The 17302-nt window shown below is 46.6% G+C and overlaps 1 protein-coding gene across 4 annotated transcripts; it reads left to right on the plus strand.

The window, feature by feature from the left end:
• Positions 1-3858: 3858 nt before the first annotated feature.
• MSL1 (MSL complex subunit 1) lies at positions 3859-16619 on the plus strand. Of its 4 annotated transcripts, none has more exons than XM_032616655.1 (9): positions 3859-5265; positions 7838-8061; positions 9361-9743; positions 11646-11693; positions 12146-12210; positions 12853-12920; positions 13315-13439; positions 13581-13653; positions 14054-16619. In XM_032616655.1, the coding sequence occupies exons 1-9, from the start codon at positions 4498-4500 to the stop codon at positions 14142-14144; spliced, it is 1845 nt and encodes a 614-aa protein (XP_032472546.1). In that variant the 5' UTR covers positions 3859-4497; the 3' UTR covers positions 14145-16619. The 4 variants fall into 4 exon arrangements, with proteins under 4 accessions (XP_032472546.1, XP_032472547.1, XP_032472549.1 ...); XM_032616658.1 differs by lacking the exon at positions 3859-5265 and adding an exon at positions 6660-6786; XM_032616657.1 differs by lacking the exon at positions 3859-5265 and adding an exon at positions 6933-7026.
• The last annotated feature ends 683 nt before the right edge of the window (positions 16620-17302 follow it).

Below are 17302 nucleotides of genomic sequence, written 5' to 3' on the forward strand. Positions count from 1 at the left end.
GCCATCTGCCTGACCTTAGAAATCTTGACCACAAAGTCCTCCTTCTCCCTCACCCCCTCCTCACACTTTCTATCGATCAAGAAATTCTGCAAATTACTAATCATGTGATAACTATACTCTCAAGCCTGAGATTAACGATTCATCATCTCTCACCTGGACTAACAGCCTGCAAGCTGGCCTCCTGCCTTCCGTGCAAAGGTATATTGAAGTTAGCTTTCAAACACAAATCTGATCATTCCACACTTTGGTGGAAATCCTTCGATGTTTCACCTTGGCTGATAAATTAGTTGTCCCTCAGTATCCGAGGGAGATTGGTTCCAAGACCCTGCTCAGGATACCAAAATCCTCGAATGCTCAAGTCCCTTATATAAAATGGCGTATATTTGCATATAGCTGATGCACATCCTCTAAATCATCTCTAGGTTACTTACAGTAACTAACACAATGTAAATGCTATGTAAATCATTGTCGGGCTTGCGGCAAATTCAAGTTTTCCTTCTTGGAACTTTCTGGAATTTTTTTTCCTGAATATTTTCTTTTTTTTTTAACGGTCAGCTTTTTAAATTAAATTTATTTACTTATTTATTTTTGGCTGCGTTGGGTTTTCGTTGCTGCGTGCAGGCTTTCTCTAGTTGCAGCAAGCAGGGGCTACTCTTTGTTGCAGTGTGCAGTCTCATTGCGGTGGCTTCTCTTGTGGCAGAGCATGGGCTCTAGGCGCACGGGCTTCAGTAGTTGTGGCACACGGGCTCAGTAGTTGTGGCTCGTGGGCTTAGTTGCTCCCCGGCGTGTGGGATCTTCCCAGACCAGGGCTCGAACCTGTGTCCCCTGCATTGGCGGGCAGACTCTTAACCGCCGCGCCACCAGGGAAGTCCCTTTCTAAATATTTTCAATTTGCAGTTGGTTGCATCTGCAGATGTGGAACCTGTGCATATGGAGGGTCGGCTGTATCTATTTCTTTTTTTTTTTTTTTTTTTTTTTTTTTGCGGTACGCGGGCCTCTCACTGTTGTGGTCTCTCCTGTTGCGGAGCACAGGCTCCGGATGCGCAGGCTCAGTGGCCATGGCTCATGGGCTCAGCCGCTCTGCGGCATGTGGGATCTTCCTGGACTGGGGCACGAACCCGTGTCCCCTGCATCGGCAGGTGGACTCTCAACCACTGCGCCACCAGGGAAGCCCTGTATCCATTTCTTAACTGGGCCTTCAGACCTTAACAATCTGGTCTTAACACACCTTGCTTGCTTTACCCCCTGTACTCCCCAGTATCCAAGCTAAAGTCCAGCCAACTTCTCCTATTTACTCCAACACATCCTTTTATCCCATGCCTAGGCAATGTTCTCACCTCTGTCTGAAATGTCCTCCTATGGCCTCAAACTTTAAGACCCACTTCAGTTGTCACTTCCTCAATTCCCTCCAGATAATATGTTCTATCTTCTCTGTGCTTCTAGACAACTTTATTCTTCCCTAGGTTTCACTAATTTTTACACTCTATTAATGTTACAAGACTGTCACTCTCAACCAAGCTAAAGGTCAAGGGTACATGCTTTCTCTTAATATAAACAGCTCATTTACTCATTCAATGAATATTTATTAACTGCCTACTTTGTGCCAGGTATGGTTCTAGGGGCTAAGGATACAGCAGTGAACAAAACACAAAGCTCACATTCTAGTGTGAGAGGACAATAAACAAGGTCAATTACATCTTAGATGGTAATAAGTATATGAAAAATATAAAGCAGGAAAGGCAAGGGAGGGTATTTGGAAGAGGTTGTGTGTTTACACAGGGTAGCCAGAGAGGAAGGCATGATGAATAGATGATATTTAGCAAAGAGCTGAAGGAGATGAGAGAGGAAGGTATGTGACTCTCTGAAGAAAGAGTGACCCAGGTGGAGGGAACAGCAAGTGAAAGGACCTGAGCAGACACATGTTGGGTGTGTTTGAAGGACAGCAAAGAGGCAAGTGTGGCAGGAGGGGGGTGAGTAAGGGGGAGAGTAGTAGGAGCCAAAGTCAGAGAGCAGTCCCGGGGACCAGATCCTGCAAGCCACAATGATGATTTTGTTTTTACTTCAAGTAAGATGGTAGGTAAGTCATGAGAGGGTTCTGAGCAGAGAAAGAACATGCTCTGCCTCATATCTTATCAGAATCACGATGGCTGCTGTGTTGAGAACAGACTTAAGTGGGGGAAGGCAAAGCTTGAAACTGAGGGACTAATTACAAGGTTACTGCAATAAGTGAAATACGATTATGGCACAGATTATGACTCAAGGTGCAAGTTGTGGAGATGCTGCAAAGGTGTGTGATTCTGGATATATATATATTGAAGGGCAATGGGATTGAAGACTGATTGGATGTGGAGTGAGAGAGAAAGAGAGGAAGGCTGTAGAAGAAGCAGGATTTGGGTGAGGGAAATTCAGGAGTGTGATTTTAGATGTACATTTGAAATGCCTGTTACACATCCAAGTGGATATGTCTCCTAGGCAGCTGAATATATGATTTTGGAGTGAGAGGATGATCCCAGAAGAAGATATAAATTTAGGAGTTGCCAGCGTAGAGATGGTATTGAAAGTCTCGACACTGAAAAAGATCACCACTATTCTATATGCCTCCTGCCACACACCTCCTTCACTGGTATCCCTAACTCCAGTACTCCCCTTGCAGATCTGAGGCCACACAGTCTGGTAGAAGAGGGCTGGGGCTCCCTTGGCTTAGCATATTCGCACCCATTTATTTAAAATTTCCAGTGCCCTGTGTTTTGGGGAGGTTTTCACATTAGACCAAAAATGTTAACTCATCTCCATCTTCATATAGACTGGAAAAAAAAAAAAAATCCCACCTCAACACAAAACAATCAATTAAAACTACTTAAAAGTTTTTCCAGGAGAAATTCTGTGAGGACTTGTTGGCTAAAGTTGCCTTTAAGTTAAGACAGACAGACAGACACACAAAATGAACACTGAAGAGAGAGGACAAAGTGCTCAGCATAGGAGAATACCCTAAAGTATTCCTATTCCCGGTAAAGGTAAAGGTCCCTTCCGAGACCTCCTTTGCCTCAATCCTTCATGAACCCCCAGAAGATGCTAGAAGTGACTTAAGAAGGCTGGGGAGATGGCCGTTGGGAAAGAACTGTCGGTAGTTGGCAATACTTCATTCCAGGGAGGTGGTGGCAACAACTCCCTAGACAGCAGACATCATGGATTTTCCTCCCTCGGGGAACCAGAGGTCCCCTCCGTTTCTGGCCTGGATCCCTTAGAGACAAAGAACTTCATTCTCTCCCATACCAGTGTGGGGCTGCTGGGGAGTGCTGGGGGTGGAGGGTTAGAATTCTATGCCCAGGAAACACCCATAGGCTCAAACAGGAGCCTGCATCCTGACTGGTCCAGGACGCGTGCGGGGCCGCTGGGCCCCTCCGGCGAGGGCCAGGCCGGTTGCCAAGGTGCCCGGGGAAGGGGTAATCCAGCGCAGGCCGGGTACGTGGACCGCTCGGTACACTTCCACGGAGGGCGCATCTGCCTCCCGAAGACCCCTTCCTTCCTCTCAACTCCATTCTCTCACGCTCCTCTCTCCCGAGGAGCCTCCGCATTCGCCTTCTACCCGTCCTGGCCCCAGCCCTTTCTTCACTCCTCCTGACCCTCCCCCGGCTCGCCCCTCCCCCGGCAGCCCACCTTCACCCCGCCGCTCCGCGGGCTCCTCGGTCCTCGCCCCTCATCCCCGGCCTCCCCTCGCCGGCCCCCCGCGCCCGGGGCCCCCGTGGCCCCTTGCCCGCCTTCCTCGAGGTGGCGGCGGCCCCTTTCACAATAGCGCGGCCCGCCTCCCTCCTCTCAGCTCCCGGTTCGCTCCCGCCCGCTTCCCTCCCGGCGCATGCGCCCTCCGGTCGTCGGCGGCTGCGGTTGTGGCGGCTCCGAGCGGCTCCGTTTTTTTTAAAGGGAAACGCTGAGGCGCCGGGGGTGACTGTGGGGGAGGGGGACCCCGAGCCCGGAGACCCGCGGGGGAGGCGACAGACCCCCCTCCCGGAGTAGGAGGGCTTTGGGCGGACCCATCCCTCCCACCCCCTCCTGAGGAGGAGGGGGGGGAAAATGGAGGCTCGGGGCGGCTGAGGCGAGCTCCGGGGCGGGGGGCCGGGGCGGGGAAGGGGGTGTGTGGGGTGGGGAGACGAGGCGGGCCCGGCCGGGCCAGGGGGGGGCCGAAGCGAGCTCCGGGGATGAGCTCGGGGGCGGCTGGGTGCGAGCTCCTGCCTCTGAGGCGAAGGCGGCGGCGGCGGCAGCAGAGGCGGCGGCGAGGCCCCCATGGGCCGGCGGCGGGCCTCAGCCGCGGCCTCCACTTCTCCGCACGCCGGCGGGATGGCGCCCGGGCCCCGGAGGAGCCGCGCTAGCCAAGGCCTGCTGCCGCGCTGCTGAGGCGAGCCCGCCAAACTCCCCTCCCCCTCCTCCGTCCTCGACCCCCCGCACCTCACCCCTTCCCCACCCCCTCCTCCGTTTCGGTCCCCGGCGCTGCTCCGGACCACTATGACCATGAGATCCGCAGTGTTCAAGGCGGCCGCGGCCCCTGCCGGCGGCAACCCTGAGCAGCGACTGGACTACGAGCGAGCTGCGGCGCTGGGCGGGCCCGAGGACGAGCCCGGGGCGGCCGAAGCCCACTTCCTCCCCCGGCACCGTAAGCTCAAGGAGCCGGGGCCTCCGCTGGCCTCCTCCCAGGGCGGGAGCCCTGCGCCCTCCCCGGCCGGCTGCGGCGGCAAGGGCCGGGGCTTGTTACTCCCGGCCGGGGCGGCCCCCGGGCAGCAGGAAGAGAGCTGGGGCGGCTCGGTGCCCTTGCCCTGTCCGCCCCCGGCCACCAAACAAGCTGGCATTGGGGGGGAGCCAGCGGCGGCCGGAGCCGGCTGCAGTCCCCGACCCAAGTATCAGGCGGTGCTGCCCATTCAGACGGGCTCTCTCGTGGCGGCGGCCAAAGAGCCTACGCCCTGGGCTGGGGACAAGGGTGGGGCGGCTCCCCCAGGTGCCACCGCCTCGGACCCGGCGGGACCCCCACCACTACCTCTGCCCGGGCCGCCACCCCTCGCGCCCACCGCCGCCGCCGGGACCCTGGCGGCCAGCGAGGGCCGATGGAAGAGTACGAGGAAGAGCCCTCTCGGGGGTGGCGGCGGCTCGGGAGCCTCCAGTCAGGCCGCCTGCCTCAAACAGATCCTTCTGCTGCAATTGGACCTCATCGAACAGCAGCAGCAGCAGCTGCAGGCCAAGGAGAAGGAGATCGAGGAGCTGAAGTCAGAGAGAGACACGGTACGGGAGGGGTTAATCTGCGTTCGGGACGAGGAGCGAGTTGTGCGCATGCTCGGGGGAAGGGGGCTGTAGGAGGTTAAGGTATCCCTGGGTTAGGGGTAAGGAGGTTGGCCACCGGCGTAGGAGTCTTCTTAGTTAACGGGTCCTTGGGAGCCAGGCCCACAGACACGTTGGGTTGGAGGGAGGGGTTAAAGGGCAACCTCCCAGGGGGAGGGGGAGGGGAAGTTTCAGGTGCCAAAGGGTTAATTTAAAATGACAGCCCCAGACGTGTGGGAAAGACGTTTAGAGTGGGAAAAGACCTGATTTGTGAGGGGTTGAAAAATGAAAAGGTGGGATACATATGTGGTGGCTTTATGGAAGGGGTTAACTTAAAGAGCTTTGCGTTATAAATGTATTCTGGAGGAGAGGGCCATAGCAGCTGTTGCTCTAAGCACTGCTGTAGCATCTTTAGACACAGTAGTAGGCCTTTTAATTGGCAGAGGGGTCGAGGTGATTCACAGTGGAACCCTATTACAGCTTTTTAAAATGATATTAAGAGAATCATCACCTTTGATTTCAGACAGTTTTTCATAGGAATCTGAGTTATAAAACATGACCTGCTAACCAGCTCCCTTGTATGAGCATGGTGTTTAGAGGCTGGAAGGTTTTTAAGGCATCAGGGGAAATTAAGCTTATTAAATGTATTAAGTAGACCAAAATTTTTTCCCCTATATTAGAATCTTAAGGTAGTAGAGAAGTCATTTATTATTTCTTTGTACTTCTGAGGAGCACGACTATATAGGGTTATTTTTACTGCAGCAGTAGTTAAGGGCACCTTATGTGTTAAAACATATTCCTCCAGATATCAGGAAAGCTGTGGTGGTGGGATATTACCGTGCTAGCCTACCTTACAGCTGCCTAAAAATAAACATGGTTTCTACAATTGTTGTGTTCAGGCTGCAGCAGTCTCTCTCTCTCCCTCCCTCTCCCTCTCCCTCTCCCTCTCCCTCTCCCTCTCCCTCTCCCTCTCTCTCTCTCTCTCTCTTTCTCTCTCTCTCTCTCTCTCTCTCTCTCTCTCTCTCCCCCTCTCCCCCCCCCCCCTGGCGTTGTGTGCGCCAAGGGCTGAGCAGGAGAGCAGAGGGCTGTTCATTTTGTTTGCTTTCCAAATGAATCTCTCCAGGCAGCGACTGTTTTATTGGAGAATGCATTCTGCAAGGTGGAATGGGAGCTGGGGCCGGTCTCATTAAAATATCTCATGGTGTTGATTTGTGGAAGTTACTCAACATGGAGGTGGCACTGCTCAGCTACTGTACTGCAGTCTAGGGGTGTGATGGTACTGTAATTACAACACATCGTGTCCTTATTTGGGGGGGGGAGGCGGGAAGAGAACGACCAGTGAAGGAGAAGAAATCAAGGAAATGTCACCCATAAACCGTGTTTAAGTAATGTTAAGGCTGTGAATCAAAACAGAAGATGAAATGAGAATGTGGCTGACAGGGGGGGCTCTCTGCTGATTGTGGAGGTTTCTGTTCAGTACCTCAGGTAATGGCCCCTTTGCAGACTTTCCTAGGCAGGAAAAGCGGGGTGAGTTAAGGATAGAGTGTCAGTCTGAACTTGGCATTCATTGCCTCTGTTGTGTATTGCAGTCTTAGCGATGCTTAAGCTTGTTTCTCTTATTCCAGTTGTTGTTTGGCCTCTCATGAAATCTGTGCAGCTAAGTGGATGTAATGAAGTCAACATTAATATCACAGTCTAACCCAAATAAAATTCTTATTATAGGGTGTAAGTAGCACATTTGGCATCTTTTCTCAGAACATTTTAATGTGAACTTTTCAATGATAATAGACTTCCATTTTCTGTTTGATTATGTGGTCCTCCCTTTAACTAGAATTAAAAGACTTTGTTTTCAATATTCAGACAAATAGGTATAATTTTTTTGTTATCTCAAATGCAAAGCAATATGTATATTTGATGATTGATGGGATTTATGGGTACTGGTTCTTTTATAATTCTTCCAAATTGAGTGTTCATTATTTAGGTGGCACCTCCCCACCCCCACCCCACCCGCCTTCAAATAACACTGCAATCCCTAGTGGCACTGTGATTGTGTGAGCTTTTAATTCCTTCTCAATGTACTGTCTGGACTTTGTCCTTGTGTATAGTGTTTTAGAGTGGAAGTAGAGAGGATAGTGTTTGGAGAACCTTAGGGCCTCCTAAAAGAACATTAAGGTTAATTCTGGAAACTCCCAAACTGACTTGGAGCCACATGGTTAGCAGTAGCAGAGACCATGCCATTTAAAAGGCATGTTGTGGCCCCTCCCAGTGAAGAGGATTTTCTTTCAGAAGAATGAAGTACAAATTCCCCCATGCCCCTCCCCAACTAGTTTAGCCCCTAAAATCAAGCAGTGTACCTTGTCTTCTCTATTGTGTTTAAGAAAATCTATTCAGATTAATGTCTGCCTGTTAAAAATAAGTTGAATTGCTATGGTTCATGGAAAGAGGCAGAAGACCATACTGATTCGCAAATAGGGCTAAGCACCTGTGTTTAATTTTTTTGTTTTTTAAGTCTGCATTTTGCCATTCTCTCTTTTAGCTCCTTGCTCGGATTGAACGTATGGAAAGGCGGATGCAGCTGGTAAAGAAGGATAACGAGAAGGAAAGGCACAAGCTGTTTCAGGGCTATGAAACTGAAGAGAGAGAGGAAACGGAGATATCCGAGAAAATTAAACTGGAGTGCCAGCCGGAGCTTTCCGAGACATCCCAGACTCTGCCTCCCAAGCCTTTCTCCTGTGGGCGGAGTGGAAAGGGACACAAAAGGTGTGCTGATAACTTTGTTACACTGTCTGGACATGAGGTCACCTGTTTCCAGTGACTGAGAGTAAGGGATTAGGACTTATGAATTTGTTTTAATAGAACTATATCTTGAATCATGAGGTCTTCTGTGCTGAGAAACTGTCTTGAAACATTCTTGCACAGACTATGTACGTCTGTTAGGAACATTTTGGTCACCGTAGTAACTACAGAATGCAGAGTACATCATAAAGAGAATGGGCAACAAATGTGACAGCTGAGTTTCTTAAAGAAAACTATAGCCCTTCATTTCAAGTTAGGAAGTGTTAAATTCCTTCATTGCATCAGGCACTGGTAGACATTAAAATGTAAGCTCTAAGTGTCCTTGGACTCAAAGAGATTAGTCTAGCTATAAGGATGGCATAAGTTTTGAAAACTCAGAATTCAACTGCAATAAAATATGCAGATAGACAACAGCGATACAAACTATTCAGAGATTAAAGATGATTGTGCGTTAAAATAGTGAAACTTTAAGGAGGAGATGGATCTTGAAAAAGAAGTATAGAATTTAGATTGGTAAAAAGGAGAGGAGATGGCATTCTAGAAGTGTGTGTGTGTGTGTGTGTGTGTGTGTGTGTGTGTGTGTGTAGACTGGTGGGAGAAAGAGAGCCAGAAGATAGCAAGAAAAAAGAAACAGATTGTAATTAACGTGTAGGTTTGGAGGGGTAGAATAAGAGACTGGTCTCTGGTTGACGGAATGAAACAGGCCACAAAGTAGAGGCCTCTAATGTTAGCTAAAGGGTCTTTTTTTTTTTTTTTTTTTTTTTTTTTTTTTGCAGTACGCGGGCCTCTCACTGTTGTGGCCTCTCCCGTTGCGGGGCACAGGCTCCGGACGCGCAGGCTCAGCGGCCATGGCTCACGGGCCCAGCCGCTTCGCGGCATGTGGGATCTTCCCAGACCGGGGCACGAACCCGTGTCCCCTGCATCGGCAGGCAGACTCTCAACCACTGCGCCACCAGGGAAGCCCCAGCTAAAAGATCTTGAATAGAATAGGGACCTTTTTAGATTTAGTAGGCAGTAGGATACTAGTAGAGGTTCTTAAGCATGGAAACTCACTTGTTCAACAAACATTTACTAAGGGCCTGTTATATATACTGTTAAGCGTGAGCCTGTTCCTGCGCGTGACAGCCAAATGAACACAGACATTTAGATACTTGAATACTGGTTATTTTGAAGCAAGCTAGTTCTCTTGCCCCAAAATGTAATCAAATTAGATTTTATTCAAGAGTCAGTAAATTCTATAATGTTTTCTTCCCTATCTAATAGGAAATCCCCATTTGGAAGTACAGAAAGAAAGATTCCTGTTAAAAAGCTGGCTCCTGAATTTTCAAAAGTCAAAACAAAAACTCCTAAGCACTCTCCTGTTAAAGAGGAACCCTGTGGTTCCTTATCTGAAACTGTTTGTAAACGTGAATTGAGGAGCCAGGAAACTCCAGAAAAGCCCCGGTCTTCAGTGGACACCCCGCCAAGACTCTCGACTCCCCAGAAGGGACCCAGCACCCATCCCAAGGAGAAAGCCTTCTCAAGTGAGATAGAAGATTTGCCGTACCTTTCCACCACAGAAATGTATTTGTGTCGTTGGCACCAGCCTCCCCCATCACCGTTACCATTACGGGAATCCTCTCCAAAGAAGGAGGAGACTGTAGCAAGTAAGGCATAGAGAACACTTGCTCTTATACCCTAGTGGTGGCGGTCAAGCTAACAAGTGTGAAAATGCCTTTGGCATTTTTAAAAAAGTGCAATCAATAAAGCAGAGTTCTGTCAAGAATGAGTAAGTTAACAGCCAGAGACAGACACTGTGCAGGCATTGCAAATAGGTGGAATTACAGCAAAATGTGCTCAATGTATTTGCCTGCTTACAACACTGGGAGATGTGTTTGCCAGTAAGTTGCTCATCACAAGAGCACCAGACTTGGGGGTGTAATCTCCGGCAACTTGCATGCCCTCTGAAAGAAGGGTTTTCTGTGCTGTGAAATGCATAGAACTTACACTTTGCCATGCACGACTGTTCCTGCAATTGATATTGTGTGAAACCTGGGAGGGTGGTCTTTGGGTGTTCTCAGGGGCCAATGGTAATTTTTGGGTTGGGGAGCCAGTTTGGGGTGGGGAATTTCACCTGGGCCTCCGCTCTTTAACTATATAAACATTTATCTGTATCTCTATGTCCCGGTCTGGGGGGCAGGAGGAATCTGCCAAAGACCAACAGTCTTACTTTATCTTACGATACTTCACAAAGGTTCTAAATGTGAAGAGTTTACTTGGATTGCAGTAGCCCATTGGTTGTTCATATATTTAAATAAAATGGTCTACAAACTATTTTTCAAACAATAAGGACTATCTTGGGATATCTGAGCTGCTTGGGATGGGTGTGGGGTATGGGACCTTGGTCTTCATTCCCTTTTTTTTCTTCATGGCTTCCACACAGAGATGCTCCCCTATCTCCTACATCAACCAGTAACTGGAATGTGCCTTCAATCGTGTAATGTTAGTCTGTGACAGTCACAGCGGGTGCTCCGGGGTGACGGTGGGGAAGCCTTGGATAGAGTCACAGCCCTGAGTTTCTGATGCTGTGTCTTGCCCTAGTAGGGATGGGGATGGGAATCCATTCCAGTAAGACAAGAGCATTCTCCAGGCTTTGTTTGGCTGTTCTGGTGACAAAATTAAGTGGGGAAGATAGATTACTCTTCTTAATTATCTAAAATTCATTAGGCCTTACACTTGAGTACATGCGATAGACCAGGACCCTGATCTAGGCTCAGGTTTTTTGTTGGTTCAGTTAGTTGAACAGGTTCATCCTTAATGGTTAACCTTCTTGCTGCCATGGCAATGCTGTGTAACAAGAGAAACCGTGAAGCAATTTCCCATCCGGGATTGGGAAATGGCTTAGTCCGGAGCTGTTCTGTGTGACTGGCTATTTTTGAAAACCCTTTCTGCCCTAGTACAGAAAATTCCAAACACCTCTAATATTGTGGGCCTAGCAGTACAGAAAGAGTCTGATTGGGGGGAATCCCAGTCCTTTGAGGACCCTGAGTTGTGAATAAACGTGTGAATCCTTATTCTTGACGCCCCTATCTCAAGAGGAAGTCTCAATGGCTTGTTCTAAGGAAGCCAAAGTCTTTGTGCATGTTGTTCAGGCTGGACCAGCAAGGTAGTTTGTTTGGAGGGAGGAGGGAGCTGTTTAAGAAGACTACATATGTAAGTTTTGAGAACACTGATCTTTTATTTGAAAAATAGGGTCAACTTTTACTCACCTGCCATGTTCTGAGTTTAAGGTTTGATATCCTTGGCCATCAACTGTTGCAGGGAAACCACCCTAAATAATGAAGAAAAGAAGTCGTCTCAGTGTAAAAAAAAAAGTGGTGGGCTTATTTTCTTTTCTTTTGTCTGTTGTTCCCTCTTCCCCTCCCCCAGAGAGAAATTCTCAAAAGAACAACTCAAAAAACCAAAATGGCTTCCTAGTGAGAACTTCAGTGATGATCCTTTCCTCCATTTTGGGTATGGGCTTTTTTTCTTTTTACACTGAGGTGATTCTTCTTTCCTGCATTATTTAGGGTGTCTGATGCCATCAAGTGTTGCAGGAGAAACTTCAGTCTTGGCTGGTGAGTAGAATAGGAATTGTGCTGGCTGGGCCTGGGGTGGGGGTTGGTGGGATGGTGGATGGTTGGGAGCTGCATTCCCCATCAGTTGGATGGGGGAGAGTGAGATTCCTTGGTGTATGATTACACTATAGACTTCAAAATGACTACAAATTTCAGTTGTTTTTCAGGAACTGCAATAGCATCCATTATGTGAATTGTCAGGTATTGGTTTAGGGTTTTTTGTGATCCTGTGTTTGGCAGACTGCAATGGCATTTTAGGTTCTTTTAATACCGTAGCAAGGACACTGAATATGGCTTCAGGTGAGGCCATAGAATGGATTCCTATCACTTGGTAACTTTGTCTTATCTGGGAGAGATCTCTTGTCCTAGTGAATAGCAGGTTGTGTGACCTTGGATTTAAGGGTGGTTCCACCCCTCCTCCCTTTCTTTCTCTCTTTCTTTTTTCTTTCCAGTTCCTTCTTGGAGGGACCACTCAGTAGAGCCTCTAAGGGACCCAAATCCTTCAGACCTTTTGGAGGTAGGTACCTAAGACCTGTCAGTAGAAGGGAGTGAGAGACAGAAATGGGGCTGTTACTTGAATCTGTCATTGTAACTGTATGGATGGGTTAAATAGAACTTTGAAGCAAGAAGGTAACTTGAGAGATTATCTAGTCCAACTCCTTTGTTGTATAGATGAGAAAACTGAGGTCCAGAGTGGCTAAGTGATTTATTAAAAAATAAATAACTAGGGAATGTTCAAAACAAAGCTAGATGTCATGCTAAGTAGAAAAGTTAGCGTGTACCACTCAGCAACAGAACTATATATTCCAACCTCATTTGACTCTTAGAAGTTTGATACTTACTTTAAACTCAGACTCTTATAAAGTATAGAGGTAGGGAGGGTTTGTGGCAGTCTCGAGGGTTGTTTCAGTTTGATGTGACTTTCATCTTGGAAAATTATACAAATGATTTTGGAATATGGAGATTCTACAGGGTAGGGGTGGGGAAAGGAGTATGTGTTTTGTTGATTTTGTTACCAGGAAGTTCCTATGATATCCATAGAACTCACAGACTCAGGTGGGACCTGAAGGTGAAAGATTTTACATTCCTGGAAGCTGGAAATGAGAATACATGTGTCACACGGTGATAAGTAGCTTATCAGCTGCTATTCTTTACACAGAACCTGGATGACAGTGTGTTTTCGAAGCGGCATGCAAAACTGGAGCTGGATGAGAAGAGAAGGAAAAGGTGAGGCTGGAGATGTCCATTCTGGAGACAACTGAGCCCTATAGGACCCTAACCTCTCTTATCTATGCTGAGGGGAGCCCTGGAGCTCTTAATACTTTTCAATTACTCAATTGGTTGAGTATCAGAGTGTGAAGTGGTTGTTGTTATACACGTTTGGCCTCTTTTTCTTCTGGGGAACACCAACACATGATCTAGACTGCCAGACCTATACAGCTCTTCCCTAACCAAGCAGGCGGTTCTCTTTACCCCCCTCCCCCTCCCCACCCCCCATCCCCCATCTAGAAGACTCAGCAGAGATCTCCCTAGCATCTGGATTGTGTGAGTTGCCTTTATAGAGCTGGTTTTCAGTAATGTTGGGTTTGTTTGTTTTGTTTGTCTGGTTTGTTTTTCCCAGATGGGATATTCAGAGGATCAGGGAACAAAGAATTTTACAGCGACTGCAGCTCAGAATGTATAAAAAGAAAGGAATTCAGGAATCTGAGCCCGAGGTTACCTCATTTTTCCCTGAGCCAGATGATGGTAAGTTTTGTTTATCTAAAAGAGTACAGGGCTCCAGGATACAACTTGCTCTGAATGAATGCGGTATTTTGGAACAGGTATAGTTGCTAGACATTTTCCATCTGTGTCACTAACAAGGTCCCGTTTGGCTTTCTTCCGTAGTTGAAAGTTTGATGATTACCCCCTTCTTGCCTGTTGTAGCATTTGGACGACCATTACCAAAACTAACTCCACAGTAAGTATAAAGTTTTTTTCCCCTCCTCTCTCAGGTAGTTTGTGCTTCACCTCCCTTCCAGACTTCATGAAAGCCTAGATATAAGGTGGAATAGCTGGCTTAGGGATAGCCATGGCTCTTTGACAGAAGTGAGGCTGCCTGGGCCACTAGTTTTTGCAGTGATAAGATTCCCAAGCCAGGAATTAGGAGGATTGCTTTTTGAATTAGGAATAGATTATTCAGTCACTTTAATAGCACACCATTGCTCTGGCTTTGAGGCAGGCAAGACACTCTAAACCTGGGACTTGGGAGTCAGGGCTAGGAGTGGTAAAGGGCATAGTGTCTTTTTCTGAGTTAGTCTCATGTCCATACTGAGTTTCTTCTAGTCTTGCAGGTTGATTTCCGTATCCTTTTTTGCCAGGAATTTTGAGCTGCCCTGGTTGGATGAGCGTAGCCGATGCAGGTTGGAGATCCAGAAGAAGCAAACACCTCATCGGACATGTAGGAAATAGCTGTGCTGGCAAGAACCTTCTGTCTTCAGATAGTTGTAGCATGCCATTCCCAGAGAGTGGCAGAGACCTGTATATGTGACCGATGTCCTCATGTATGTTATCATTCGCTGGTAATGCCCTTCCATACTCCCCTGATCTTGGTTTTGTTTTCATCACTCTGATTTCACAAATACTCTTTCACTGGGCTAATTGTGAATTATGGAGGGTGATTGGGATTTCTTTTCCCTTTTTGGGGAAATGAACTCTCAAGCTAAATCTGTAGGATGGCAGATTTGGAAGCTTCAGGGGTCTGCTTCTCTACATTTGCCTATGTTAAAAGGGTGAAAGGGCTCTCTTCATTAGACTTTTGGAAGATGAAGCAACCCCTGCCTTTAGAGCTGTGCCTGCATGGCACTCTTCTTGCCCTGGTATACCCTTCCTTATAGTGTGAGTATAGTGGTTTTTACCCCAAAACAAAACAAAACTAAAAACCTCACCATGAGCTTAAGGACCAGATGAGGAATAACAAGTGACGTGATAAAGCAAGTCATCTTCACAGGGTAGAAAAGAGGTTGGAGTTGGTAGATAAATATCTGAAAAGACAGTTCTCTTAAAACTATCCTGTGATATAGCCACGTGGGAGGGGATGTTTGGCTGTGATTATTTTCTTAGTTAATGGGTAACTGAATTTCTTCCCCCACCCCTCAAAGAATAAAATCTTCTGAAAAGAGAATGAGGATGGTAAGTTTGGGACCAGTTATGGCTCTAAACAAAAGCCGTTGGTGTTTGGGGATGGCATGCCAGATCCTGTATAGATGTCTTTGTGTCACATCACTTCTCCAGTATTCCTTAGTTGGGTTTTATCCTTTTAGCTGAGCTCTTGGTGGTGGGATAGAGATTTAGGGAGGGTGGGGGTGTGTGTGGAAATATGTGCTTCCTTTGGCTGGCAAATGTCTACATCTTGAAACAAACAGATGTACCTAATGAGCTTCTCCGTTCATTTTGTAAAAATAGATTTGTATGTGTACCATCTTAGTTCCCCCCTCCCACCCACCTCCCACCCCACCCCCATTTTGTTAAAAGAATTTCAGGACAGCACTCCAGGCCACTTTGGTCTCAGTGTAAGATCCCTGTAACTATCTGGAAGGAAAATAGAGCCAAGACCTCTGGTCTTAAATATATAGGAATTGCCTTTCTTTAGTCTTCAGGACTATTGTATGAAAACAAGTAGGGGTCTAATCTCCTAGAAGGTAGGGGCTTTTATCCTTGAAGAGAATATGTCCCCAGATTATTAGCACTTTTAGAGGAGAAGCCAAGGTATGTAGGATGTGTGGCCGGCCCATCAGTGGAGCATGAGAGAATGGGATACCATTGTGGGAAGGGAAGAAAAAAGTTCCTCAGGGGCCTCCCACTGCTAAAGCTTTTTGTGAGATGTTGATCTGTGCTCCCTGAGTTTGACTCTTAAAGGAATTACTCTGGCAGCACATGTAGTATTCCTGGATGACCTTGCTGCTCTTATTTCTCCTGTGTGTGTGTGTGTGTGTGTGTGTGTGTGTGGCTATGGGTTTTCATTTGTAACTCGATCTGCTTAGGAGAGTGGGCTCTCCACAAGGGAACCTGCTGTGAACTTCACTGCAGCAAGAATGTAGAGAGAAATAGGACTTATTCCACTAGGGGCTCTCATCTCACACCTTAAGGAGAGGAAGGAGATTTCTAGAAAAACTGGGCCAGATTTTCTTTGTTCTCCATCATTTTAATATGGCAAGCTGTTTGGCTTTCCTACTCTGACCTATGTTATGTTCCTTTATAATGTGCCCAAGAAGAAAAAGACCAGTCAGTGTCTCTTTTATTCCTTGATTCCTCTCAGTTTCTTCTTGATTTTCAGCATTTGTCAGACTCCTAATTTGGGTATGCATTAGCAAACTTAGCCTTTATGTTTGTGCCTATCCAGCAGACTCCCCAGATTTTGAACTTGAGTTAGACTAAGAGGAATCCATGGGTGCTATCTGGCCAGTCTTAAGTGGATTCTATTTCCTTGGTTCTCCCTCTACCTAGGACCTCTTATTTTATTGTCCCCTCTTCTAGATCAATTCTCCTTTGATTTGCATATGTTGAAGTTTTGTTGAGAAGGAGGTTGGAGAGTAGATTAGCAAAGTTCCAAGAGCAAAATTACAGTGTGTTGAAGTGTGGGGGGAAATTAGCCTTATTTTTTCCCTACATGGGATACAACACTGAAATTCAATCTTCAACTGAAGGACCTGCAGTTCTCCTAAAACACAGTTCTTTGTTTCTTTCCTTAACAAAGTTTAAGCTAGTGTTAATAAATTAAAAAGAGAAATTGCTTGTCTGTCCACTTCAGCTTTGTTTTATGCCCGTTTCATATTGTTGTCTGTGTTGTAATTCATACTTTTGATACCATTTCTGATGTGTAAAATTGGTTGTCTTGTAAATATCTTATAAAGAGTTCAATTGTAAATAAACTATTGTGGCTGTTAATTTTGAACTTCTGCTTCAATTTATTAGATTTATTGGGAAGCATTAAACAATTCTGCTTGTATATTTTAAAAGACTAGAAAAAGAAATTCATTTTCACAAAATAGAAAAACACCATTTTCCCTTTTATATGAGATATTAACTTCCATTTGTGTATGAACACAATGTATGTTTCATCCCTCTTTGTCCTGTGTTCTTCCTTACACATAATTGGCAACTTTAAAAACAAGAGATGATAGGATACTTGGTGCCTGGTGTCTAAATTAGTAAAACCTCAGTTGGAAAGACCTTAGAGGTTATCTAGTCTGACTCCAATACATGATTTCCCTTTGACAACATTCCAGACAAATGAAGTCCAGCTTCTCCTTTAACACTTTGTTTTCTCTTATACATTTTTTTCTAAATGTTAGAAAATTCTTCCTCGTTGACAAAATCTAACTTCTTGTAACTCGAGCCCACTGGTTCTTGCTTTGCCTTCCAGGGTGATGAAAAAATATCAACTCCTCCTTTCCTCATAGTCCCTCAAATAGTTAAAGTTTGCTGTGGCAATCCCAATCTTCATGGTTAACATTCAGAGATTTTACAATTGTTCCTCAAAAGAAAGGATCTTGAATGTTTCAGTTCTCTGGATGAGTGAACGACTTGCTCGTGTCCATTTAAAAATTGAATCCAGGGGCTTCCCTGGT

This window comes from Phocoena sinus, chromosome 20 (genome assembly GCF_008692025.1).
Source record: "Phocoena sinus isolate mPhoSin1 chromosome 20, mPhoSin1.pri, whole genome shotgun sequence".
Lineage (NCBI taxonomy): Eukaryota > Metazoa > Chordata > Mammalia > Artiodactyla > Phocoenidae > Phocoena > Phocoena sinus.